The following is a 13,290-nucleotide window of genomic DNA, read 5'->3' as shown; positions in this document are numbered from 1 at the left end:
TATTGGTGTATCTGTAAATACACAGACAAAATGAACTTCAAAACTGCTGTGTGGTCACAGGATAAAAAGAAAGTAAACGATATTTTCGATTATTAATTTCCGTCAATAACCCTATCGCAATACGGCTTGAGTTAGAAATGCGCATATTAGCAGAACGCAAAAAGCAGCCGCCTTTTTTCTGAGGATTGTTTGTTTGTTTTTTTACTTTCAAGCAAAGCTACACGAGGGCTTCCTGCGCCAGCCGTCCCTAATTTAGCACTGTAAGACTCGAAGAAAGACAGCTAGTCATCACCATTCACCGCCACCTCTTGGGGTGCTCTTTTACCAACGAACAGTAAGACTGACCGTCATATTATAACGCCCCCACGGTTGAAAAGGCGAGCATGTTTGATGTGATGGGGATTCGAACCTGCGACCTTCGGATTACGAGTCGAGTGCCTGAGCCACCTGGTCATGCCAGGCCGGAGGATGGTTGGACGAAGGCAATTTGGGCGTGATGTAAAATACAAACATTACTTCTGGGAAGAAAAATGTTTTACGTAATAACTGTCCTCGTCAAAAGTAGTAATAAAGTATCTGATAAAAAATATACTTTAATACTGAATAAATGTTGGGATTAGAAGAAAAAGCAAATCTTAAATTGTGTCACAAATTTCCTAATTGAAGCAGGACTAAGAATGGTGGTGGCCAGAACAATGAAGAAAAAATAGTGTATAGAAACGTATGGTACAGGAATAAATTGCACGAAAGTAGTTTTAATGGTAAGCTAAGCTGTCATTATTGTAATGCTAGAAGGATCTATCTTACTGCATCATTATAAATCTACCTTCTAGAATCACGTAGCGACTGATAGAGGTGGGGACACAAAAACCAGCTAGTCAAAAAGGCACTCAAAAAGTTATGTTTGTAATTTCTTATCCTCTTTATAAATTTAAAACATTTGTTCTTTAATGACGTAAAAGTAATCAGTTAAATATAATAACTGTTTATTTACCTTCTTTTGAAATAGAACTTTGACTTCTTATCTTTATTTCGTAAGTTACAGAGGCCTGCGAATTTAAATTTAATAAGTTATTGTGATTTTAATAGCGGATTTTCTATAATTCAGCTGCACAAACTTCGAAAATACTATCCATTCTTTTTCATCGCGAAATATTTTTTCTCCAACTCAAAAGGAAAAAAAATTCTTACCGAACTCAAATTTACCATAAATATAATAGGATATGTTCATTTACACAAACCTCTTTTCGTCATAGCGACAAATAAACAATATTGAAAAGAAATTGTCTGAGCACACGCACAAACAAATAGATCCAAAAATGACATGTCAGCGGCCTGTTAACCGTTTATATACCAGCGGTGTGTTTCATGGGTGTTTTAAAAGATCAGTGACTCTCACGTTGCGATTCGTCTAGAGAAATATATACCCAGTGGTTGTCAACATTTTAAGCATATCAAAATGTGACTTGATTTCAATGATACTAATCTCGTTATGTAAAAGAACATACAAAGTTTTGTGAAAAATCTGTACGTGATGAAGAAAGATGGATATCGCTTTCGGATTCAGTGTATAGTAATTAACGTAGAGAGTGAGAAATTTTCAATACAATAAAACCATCACAGTCCTTTGTTATTGAAAGTTTCTTAACGATTGAATAGGTTTGTTTTTTTTCCCCTCCTCGACAGTGGTAACACGACGGTAACTAAGTATAGGCATTTTTATTTTAGTTTTGATGCGTGTCATCTCTATTCACGCAAATTCTAAGAATGAGCAATCCAATCGTGTAGTTATTTGGGTTTAATAACTCAAGACTGGCAAAAAATTAAGGTTATTTCTCTTCTACCTTTTCTTGACTTGTAGATAAATTTAGAGATTGCAATAATTAAAGTTCGGTAAATGAGCTATGACTTTCATAGAATTTTTATTATGCTTTGATGATCTGCCGCGGTCAAGCGAGTAGAAAAGCCGAGCACAAGACATAAGTGCGTTTGTTTTTCTTCTTGTTTAGTGGGATAAAAGTGAAGCTCCAAGTCTGTCTTCTAAGAATGCCAAATGAGCTGATTATCTTTTATTTATAAGGAGTAAGAATATAACTGGCTAAAACAGTCAACATTTTCACTGAATAATTAAAATCGCACCAAAAGTGAGCAGACTTGATCCTACTCTGCTGCATTTAACGACATCTTCTGACACTGAACAGTATCTAGATTTCACCCTTAAACAATTCCTGTAACTTCTTGCCCTCTTCATAAAGTTAAATCACTCATTCTTTAATGGTGCCATTTATGTCTAGATATAAGGAATCTCCGCTGGATCCAACAAGCCACTAGTTTTCTTTGCTATCACAAATATAAGTGATAGATAAATCCCATGCGACTTTAAAAATGGCCTTTACAAACGCTGTATCGTTAACAGTTTCTTGCTATTTCGGTAATAGAGTCATGTTTCCAAATTCCTTTCTTATATAAATTCCCAACATCCTCATATCAAATTCACATCTCTTGGCTTTGCGCTCGGGGCCTCTCGCTTTTTTTTTTTTTTTTTCACTCCTTTATTTTGTGACAATGTGTAAAATCACATGTAAATAAGCTGACAGCAGTTTGTACTAAACGTTTTGAAACCAAGGCACCACAGCGTTATAATTAAGACAGTACTATATATAATAAAAGCCACTATGTTTCGAACGCTTCCACTGTTTGAAAAGTTCAAACTGGATTAGTAGTTTGTCTGAAGCAGAATTCTAGCTTCAAAAGTCTTGTTGGGATGATTTATAACTCATTTTTAAAAAACTGCTAGCTCATAATGATTAAAGAAAGTTATTACAATATCAGGAAAAAACAAAATAACGTAACAGTCTGCTCTATGTATCGCAATTATTTTTTAACTGATTACAAAGACTGCATGTCACAGCAGTTTCAGCATTCAATTATCATGTGGAAGTCTTAAGTTCAAATCCAAAATGAGTCTGAATTTTATGTTAATATGTTCATTATTATCACTAACAGAAACCTTGCCCCACAAGCAGTTGTATTGTAGTATCCATACCTCAATAAGGAATATTTAGAAAAAATGAAAATTTTCTAAAAACAATTTTTTCTTGGGAGTACTGCACAGGAAAATAGTTTGTGTTGTGCCCTTTATTCCTATGTAACTCATTACATCAAAGTGATTCAATGTACAGAGCTCAAAATTTTTATAAATTTACCAATATAAATTAATAAACAAGTGGTACCATTTATTGAAAAATAATAGTTTTTAAGAGCATCATCTTTCCAGTACGATATTTAAAAATTGCATCAATAAAAGTATAATCAAATCCTCATGTACAATCCTTGTGAAAGTTATGTACTTGTAGTGAGGAGGGTATGCTTATTTATGTTTGACAATAAAGAAATGGTTGTTGTACATACCACAGTTATCCTTCTAATTGTGTGAATTTTAAATACCCAGTGTGTGAAATGTTTTATGGATTTTTGTTTGTGGTGACATTCAATAGATGAGGCAGGAACTTTGGTTACATAAGTAGACACTGACATACATGCTCTATCCATTAAAGTAAGATCACACTTATATTCTTAAAATCATAATACAAAACATTTTTGCATGTTCAGACAAATAAGGGATAATACCATATTATATAATAAATACAAGTGACTACATGCATCAAAGAAACTTAAATATATTTTCAATGCAATAAATAATGCTATAATGCATTTTTATTGATGTTTTTCACCTTTAATACAATTTTTTTAAAATTTATAAGCACTTTTAGTGAAAAGTTATCTCTCGTGAATTTTCCCTTCGTCTTAAAATTCATTGCTTTTGCCATCATAATTAATAAATCACAAGGTCAGACACTTGATATATGAATATTACTTCATGAATGAATTTTTCACATGATTCAATTTATCAGGCATTACAGGAAGAACAAGTCAAAGGAACATACACAAGTCAAAATTATAATAAAGTGCAACTTCAGGAGATGACTTAAATACTCACAAAAGATGCTTTTATGAAATACAAGAAAAGAAAATACACATTCTTCAAACTTATGCTGTAACTACAATGTAGCACATATTTTGAAAAAAATTCATAAAACATTTATTTACATTTAATTTTCAATAAAAAACAAAACATCATCATCTACCACCATATGACAGGCATATCGCTATTTAGACTTTAGAACAGGTGTCAAAAAAAAAAGAAAAAGAAATCTGGTTAAATATAGACAATTTTGATGAAATGAATTTCTTTGAAATTGGGTTACAATCTGTTTAATAGTGATATGTAGTAAAAAGAGGAAAAGAATTGACAATGTGAAATGCAAGATACATCATGTTCTTGATGAGGATGTAAAATACAACAGTTATTTGGTTACATCTGGATTTTTGTTATTAGTTATAAGGGAACAAGGTTTTTAGCTGAAATTTGTTGCAGACAACCAGACAAAACTATCAAGAAACTCAACATTAAGATAAATAATTCAATTCTTATTGAGGCTATAATTATGATGGATTTTAATTTCAGCCATGTAGATTATGAAACATTAAGAGTGAAATTGTGAGGAACATGGAGGTAGATTTTTTAGAAACTGTTCAGGATGGTTTACTTCATCAACTACTTAGGGAACCTATTAAGAACAGAGCCATTTTAGGTATATTGTTAACTTCTAATATGTAAATCATAGACAGAGTGGTTATTTGAGAAAATTTGGGTGCAAGGGATCATTGCTCAATTAGATTTGATGTTTTACTTCATATGAAGAAAGGGAAAGCAATATTATGGTTATAAATTAAAAAAAAAAACAAATTTTCAAGATATGAGAGAATAATTAACTGTTGCACATTGGGCAAATGAATTAACAGGAGATACAAATAAATGTGGAAACAATTTAAAAATAAATGTTTAAATATTTAAGGTAGATGTGTTCCTTATTACAAAAACAAAGGGTGGCTGCAAGTAAAAAACTAGATTGGCTATAAAGGGTATGAAGAATAAGAGTTAATAAAAGCATTGTAAACTTAAGAAGATTAAATGGAGTGCTATGATGGTAGATTTTTAAAAGATCAAATAAGGAAATCCAAAAAATGTATATGGAAAAAAAAGATTGCCTGAAAACAAAGAATTAATAGTTTGGTATTTTTTTTCAATACATTAATGAAAGTAAAACATTAGGATGGAAATAATGCCTTTGAGAAATAGTACAGTATTACTAACATCTGAATTATGAGATGGCTTAGTTGTTAAATTCTAATTTTTCTTCAGCTTTTACTGATAAATATTTAAGCAATATTCCTTTTCTTTAACAGCTACTATAAAGAACAAGACTGAACAAAATTATCCCATTACTTCTGAGCTTAGAGACCGATAGGGTACCTGGGCCAGATAATATTTACACATTAGATATTTGAAAAAGGTTAAGGATTGGATACATAAGTCACATGCTAATATTTTTTCTTTCTTCAAATAACGGGCAGACTGGAAGTTGCCTAATGGTACTCCTTTATTCAAGGGAGGTGACAAAACTTGTCCCAGTAATTATAAGTCTATTCATCTTACATCAGTGATAAAAAAGGTTTCCAAAATCTGATAAGAAATATTTTGTAAAGTCATCAAGCAAAGGTCAAAATTTGCCAACACTTTTAATAAACCCGTTAAACAAATATTCATGACAAACTTTTGAAAATATCTTTAGAAAACTTAATAAGTGTGTATAATTTAAACCAATTAATTAATGGTATACTTATTTATGGGTATCTTCCCTTGGAATGTACTGATGAATTATTTGATTATCTTCTTACAAAGCATGATAAACTTCTCTTACATATTAATGTTTTAACTTCTGAAAAATAATAATGGCCAGTATGGTATAATTTATTACATATATACATGTTAAATCTGAAGAGCAAATGCATACTCTTTTGTCTCCAATCTTAATAACAATCATAAAAAAGCTTTAAGTTACATAAAACTTTAGTTAGTTACATGTACTTTCTGAAAATTTCTGCTTTCTGATATCCTGTGGTAATATCTTCAAATGGTTAATGACTAACAATTTTGTCTCTACAGTATGCTTTATTTGTATTAAAATTACCTAATACTGACATCATTCAATAACAGTTAAGTAAATTTTATATACATAAAATATGAAGTGATAGGTGCATCTAAAAGAAAAACTGTCATGTTTCTATTTTTGCAACATGTATATAAACATATTTAATTATTACTTTCCTTCAGTAACATTGTATAGAAAAGCAGCGTGTGTGGTTATAAAATTAAATGTAATTATTTTGTTACTTTGCTATAGGAGTTCCATCTAGGCTTTGTTACATAACTGGAAACTGGATTTTACAGCCTATATGCTCTTTAACATTTTAAGTAAATCTGAAATATGTGTATCCAATCTCTTTCAATTTGTCATCACACAGTAGACAACAGAAAATGTTTTAATAATTTGAAACAAAATTATACAAGTTAAACACAAAACCACTTATTATCCACATTTCAAAAGATACAATGCACAAAAATTGAAGCATTTAAACTGTACAGCTTCTAGAAAAAAAAATATTGCTCAAATAAATCAGAAGCTAACTGAATTTTTCTATATGAAAACCACTAGAATTCAGATGATGATGCAAATCTGTTAATTAAAAAAATCCAAATATTGTATAAAAACTATTTAATACTTATCATTTAGTCATAAAACAAATAAGTTAAAAATAATATTTAAAGTAGGTGACTGTATAATACTACTCATGACATTTATATCAACATAATGTAAAATATTTGTATTCCAAGACAGATAATACAACTGACAGCATAGGCCCTGTCATGATAATCAAACTTCATAACAACACATAAATGCACACCAACATAAATTAAACTTACTTATCAATTCTCAAGAGGATTGAATTCTGGTGAATGTGAAAAGTATTCCATTCAATGGATTTATACTTTTTCTTCAAAAAAATGTGACCACCTTAAAACAGTGAGTGTTATCAACTACTAGGCCAGGGTACACTAGTATTCAATAATACAAAAAAATGTGGTTCCTGTCATATGTGACATAAATGATACATATACAATCATTAATGCTTATTCCTGCTCACAGCATAGTTTGTCATCATGATATGATCCTGTAATGAAATTGGTATGAATCTGATTCTAGATTGTCTGCAAATGAGTATAAACATGTTATTAGGTTGTAGAGCAAGTGTCAGCTTGTTCCACATACTGATGTCTTCTGTTTTGTTCCTCTATGACCAAAATGTACTTCAATGAACTTACATACAGGACAGTTTTAAAAAGTATATTTCCAATCACCAATATTGTGAAATGGCATCTAGTTGTAATTTTTAACATTTGGTTTGGTATTAGAGCATGTTCTATGCACCTGATGGAAGTCGGAAACAAAACTGTCATCTGCTTTTGTCATTGATGATAGCCTTGCATGTCCATTTAATTAACCAATTGCTGGCTTAACATTGTTTTGAAAGCTGTTTCAGATTTTGCTAATGACACTTTGTTAATTCATAGCAGTCTGTTGTGAATGGCTGATTTCCATTTGTCTGAAAGTTTTCCACAAGTTATAGATCTCAGTGCCATCACTGATGTCAAGCTATGGGTCAGAAAAGAATACATAATACAACATACTCTACAGGTAACTTCAGAGCCATGTATGAGGCTACTATATAAATACACACACATGAATGTGCATATAGCTTATGCTGAAACACACTGTGGGAATTATAAAACTGTTTACTTTTTTTTTACTACTTATAATCAATATGTATAATTACATCCTAATATTCTATTGGTTTATTGCTAACAAAACAACATTGCTTTAATGACTTGAGTAGTTTAGTTACCCCTATGAAAGCAACCTTTTCTTCAGTAATACTACTGAGCAGGTTCCCATCTATACTAAATGTGTTCAGATCAATTTCAGTATTTTCCATGGGAATGCTAATATCTTCTATTGTAAGAACAAAAAAGATGACATTTACAAGCTCAGGAACATCACAGTCTTTATCAACCTTAATAAACAATGTATGACAGAATAATTTTTTTTTTTTATTTAAAGGCAATATAGTGGTGGATTTAAGGTTCTGTGGGCCCTAGATTTCATGTAATATTACATAGAATAAAATTATCAATGGTTCCTCATTAAGACTATGGGCCCTAAATATGCCACTGATGCTATATTATATATCATGATAAATGATAATGGAATGACGAACAGTGTCATATCAAAACTAGACATACATTTCCTCCTAGTAATTAACTTTTATCAACATCTGGTTGAGAAACACAAAATTTAAATACAATTTGCATGAAATAGATATTCATTTCTTGTCTTAAAGGACCAACTAAGTAAAACTATATTTACAAAATTATACAACTATTTAATTAAATATTAATTTTTATTTTCTACATACCATCCAAATTTAAACTTAAAGTGCATTAAGTTGACTAACTACATATCTCCTTTTGCATACTAAGTTCTCAGATAATTTCAAACTATAATTGATATTTATTAATTATGCCAACGAATAAATAGTTAAAAAATAGTTCTATTAGAATATTACACATCATGATTCACATTACTACTCATTATTGTTATATAAATAAAATTGCTTTACTAGCCCCACAACACACTAACTAAACTTTGATTTAAACTTTTGTAAAATAAATTAGATAGCATAAACGATATTGAGCTGAAATATAAACTAAGTTGTTTATTAGTTAATGACACTTAAAGAAAAACAAATATTCACGTCTCTGAACTTGAAGTATGTCTACAAAATACAGCCCAAAATAATATTCTTGTACATTACCTTGGAATTGTAATGCATCTGGTTTTTGAATCTTGAGTTGTAATAGACTTTTCTAATTCATCCAACCCTCCAGTCTTCTTAAGTTTCTTGACCAAACTTTTCACTGCTTTTTCACTCCACTTGTCTTCTCCTTCTCCTTTCTTCCATCCAAGAAGTCGTTTGACTACAGGAGGAGTAACAGGAAGAATTGATGTCATGTTTTACAAACTTAAAATATCTGTAGTTTCCTGCGATATATAGCTTCAATTAAGTACTACAACAACACGGCATTATATTATCATTTTCACTGAAACTTCACACACGTAACAAATGGTATAACTTTCAAGCAGTAGTCCACAGTGCGAAAACACAGTCTGACACACTAAGTTAACTCACGATTCCGAAATCACTTCTACACTACTTGTTCCGTTTAGCACCCACAGTGAATAAACTGCCGTTTTACACGCAAATATACAACCTAAGCTGCCGCACAAAAAATTAAGTTACAAAATATAAAGGATTTTCAAACAATCAATGTTGAATATTAAAGGCAATTAGTTTCTTAAAGTTTTATATAATAGTTTTATTCTTAAATTTCGTAAACACTTTATGGCATTTTATGTTTGCAATTTGTGCCACTGTGATTCACAAAACGACACTTCTAGCGCCTGGATACACGATTTTAGTCAATAATAAAAAGTCAGCACGGGAGGACGCTACTAAAATTATTTTGAAAAAGGAATTTTTATTTCTTGTTGAGACCAAGTATATTGTAAATTATTTTTCTAACTAGTGTATAGCCCATTAAACAATGACGGGACAAGGGAATACTCTGAGGTGTGGATGGTAAAAATCAATTAGTTTAACAATTAATATGTAAAAAAGCAAGTTCGTTTTGGTAACACTAAATTTCGAAAATGCCTTTTATGTCCTGTTGCTTAACAACACAAGTGTAAACTAATATTTGATAAGGAGGAGTGTGTGTGTGTGTGTTTTCATATAGCAAAGACCTCATCGAGCAATCTGCTGAGTCCACCGAGGGGAATCGCACCCCTAATTTTAGCGTTGTAAATCCCTAGACTTACCGCTGTACCAGCAGGGAACTTATAACGAGAAAGCCACTTTTTGAAAATAAAAGTTTTGAGACCGTTTATCTAGGTTTTCTCATTACCCAGTTAAGTTGTCTCAAAAGAAAACGACCTTTACAATCCCTATATCTATATATACATATAGTTTTAATGTGTTTCGACTTTGTGGCTTCCTTAGGGTTGATATATACAACTGTTCGATATTAGAATAGTCATAAAACTGCTTGTATTGTAGTTCTAAAAAAATTTATAACCTAATATTGTTGCCAGTCTATGTACTGAAAAATATAAAATTAAATGTATAGACAAGAAAACTGTAAAAATAATTGTCGATTTATTAATTTAGCGGCTCCGTTGGTTAAATATATTTGTTGTTTTTTGTGTTTAAAATGTTGATGATATAACAAAAAGAGCTTAATTCAGAAACGATTTAAGTTTAAATTAAATCAATATCATACTTTCTTGGTAAATTTTATGAACTTGATTTTAAGCTAAGTGATCCCACACTACGTCTTTACTTTAGGCTTATTATACCAATACTCACTGCACTTATAAAGTTTCATGAACTCCGTTACAACTCTTGGCCCGGCATGGCCAAGCGTGTTAAGGCGTGCGACTCGTAATCTGAGGGTCGCGGATTCGCATCCCCGTCGCGCCAAACATGCTCGCCCTTTCAGCCGTTATAGTAGCCCAAGAGTTGGCGGTGGGTGGTGATGATTAGCACAGATATCCCTCGAGTAGCTTTGTGTGAAATTCAAAAACAAACAAACAAACAAACCCTCAGAACTCCCGTGTATCCAGTAATGAAACTATATTAACTAGACAAATACATATTGGGTTTTATGAATCCTTCTACTTCGAAAAATAGCAGATCTTCCAGGAACTCAAGTGTCAAGGCAAGGCGTTCCAGATGTTGTTGTAGCACTCTAACAAGGCGCGGGAATGATGTATTTTCAATTCAGCAGTTTTTGGTCTCAAATTCACAGCAGCTTCAACATTTTCAAGTGAAGGGATCAAGTTTCAATGCTCTTGACAAGAACAATCGATTGCTTGCATTCTGAATGACTGTATTAAGGGTTCTATGCGCCATATTACTCCAAGGAGATCAAGATGATCTTATGAACGTGATTGGAAACGACAATTGTAAGTCATCTGATGATAATACAAAACTATTCTCATCTGCCAACGATGTGCAACAAGCTCTACCAGAAAAATGTATTCAGAGAAATGTTAAACTTACACTTCTATGTCAGTCGATGACATTCAAAAAAGTGAAAGAGATATTGAAAATTGGAGAATAAGCTATTCAAACAGCCATATGGCACTTTCGTCGAATGAAGTCCAGGTTTCAGCTGGAACTTGCAGTATCACCGGCCAAGCATTACTATAAGGGAGCAGCATTGAAAACGGTAGAATACCATTGATAAAGATAATGAAAATTATCCCACTGATGTCAAATCCAAAACCTTTGCATCTAGTCTGTAAACAAAGAACAAGAATGCGAACAAATAGCCAAGAACACAACAAACTATTCTTGATCTGAGTCAAGGAGTCAAGTAGGTAAGTCAACAACATAACTCTACATGTATGCCTTCTATGTTTATTATTGTGTACTATGGGAGTCAAAAATTAGCGATAGTATCATTGAATCTGCGAATTTTTTCGTAAAACTTTGTGTGGAATTTTAGTTCGACCTGAAAACGCTAAAATAGAGTTTTAGCTCGTTCTGGAACGTTATATATTAAGCTCTTCCATACAGCCCAAATCCAAGGTGTGTGGTATTTAGATGCACTGTTAATGTAGATGTTAGCTAGAGGAAGTTACTAACAATATTCATTTAACGATTGAGAAACAAGGATAGAGTTACAAAAACGAATAAGAAGTTGGTTACCACTAATGTTCCACTTTATCCAGTGGCTTTAATTCAGTGAAGTATATTACGTTACATATTATAATTTACCTCGGACAAGCCTCCAATTTATTATGTTACGTATTATGGTTTCAAATAACCTTAATTGAGCTGAACTGTAATGTAGACTTAGAAGTTAATTAAATGCAGAAATGTATCAAATTTATGGTATTCGCTAACAAGATTGACATGCATAGTTTTCTTTCTTAATACAAATATATTTTAATATAGAAACAATAATACAGTTTACAGTAATGGTTATTACTGATAGTTATTACAAATAATGATTTATATACAAAAGCTTTACAAACTTACAAACAATATTAAGTGTTCTCTCCAATCCGGAACTTCTTTGATATCTTGTCGAACGTTCACAACGAGTGAATTAATTTTGAGTTGATATAAGGACAATTCACTTAATGAGGAACTAGCTAGCTCTTCGCCAATCACACGTGAGATTTTCACTGCTGAAGTTATATAATGTCTTTGTAAAAATACTAACGCCCAGTGTTCATCTGCTTAAGCTAAACGGTTTGTAATAGTCAAAATTCATAAACGTTCTTGTCAAATGTCTGTAGTTTCCCGATTAATCAGCATTAATCACAGTCATAGCTCTTGAGGTAGTATACCAACTGTAGCAAACCAAAAATATGTTCTGTCTACTAGCACATTGTTGGTTAACCTTATAAGCTTGAGAAGAGAGTTTTTTACAAATTTCTGCTAAGGCAACAGTACTGATGATAACTAGTGCTTTCGTAAAACACATATTATTGGTTCTTGCACTCGAGAACCTTCTACAAATTTATTGAATAAGTAGGTATTGTGCAATACATATTTAACAATATAAGTTATATGCATTTTTTGAATATATATTTAAATGAATCAGACACAGATATTAAAATAAATGTATAATATTAAATCCGTCACACTGCCTCTATAATGCCGTTTTCCAACATATATTTTTTCTGTATTTTATCGGCCTGCATTGGATTCACACCAAATAAACGTTTCACTAGAAAAGCATCATCTACATCTACATCATGAACAGCGATGTTAGTTTGATTAAGAATGTTCAGAAATATAAATTTGTATTCAATCATTAAACTAGCAAGTTAATTTTTCTCCTCAGGAGGCAAGTAGCGACCTCAAGACTTACTTGGATGAAAATAAAATTCAAACACTACAGGAAGAAGCTTCTCTTTCTGATGATAAAACTTTAATACATAAAACTACGTTTCATAAAAAGATATTCCTGCCATCTGAGCAAAAACCTGTATCTGTTCAACCCACTGACGTCGAGGATTCTTCTTCAAAAAAATCAACTCCTCTAATTCGAAATATTCTCATAGTCAGGATAAAATTTCATCAAAACAATTAAGGCCTGTCTACCATTTTTGTAAAAACCCAATTGTTAGGGTTTGAAAAATAGAAGGAAGCAACACACGGTGCGTTCCATGTTTACATATGGACATAGTT

At 31.7% G+C, this 13,290-nt stretch overlaps 1 protein-coding gene across 3 annotated transcripts in view; it reads right to left on the bottom strand.

The window, feature by feature from the left end:
* Positions 1-9,383, bottom strand: part of LOC143249260 (mothers against decapentaplegic homolog 3-like) — a 64,613-nt gene extending 55,230 nt beyond the window's left edge. The window contains exon 1 of one of the 3 annotated variants that reach the window (XM_076498787.1): positions 8,839-9,383. In XM_076498787.1, coding sequence (XP_076354902.1) covers positions 8,839-9,035 — 197 coding nt within the window. In that variant the 5' untranslated portion in view covers positions 9,036-9,383. The remainder of the gene's footprint in view (positions 1-8,838) is intronic. The other 2 variants (XM_076498783.1, XM_076498786.1) reach the window with 2 other exon arrangements.
* Between the last annotated feature and the right edge of the window lie 3,907 nt (positions 9,384-13,290).

This window comes from Tachypleus tridentatus, chromosome 4 (assembly GCF_004210375.1).
Source record: "Tachypleus tridentatus isolate NWPU-2018 chromosome 4, ASM421037v1, whole genome shotgun sequence".
Taxonomy (NCBI): domain Eukaryota; kingdom Metazoa; phylum Arthropoda; class Merostomata; order Xiphosura; family Limulidae; genus Tachypleus; species Tachypleus tridentatus.
Note: the sequence above shows the minus strand (reverse complement) of the source record. Positions and strands in the feature narration are given on the sequence as shown.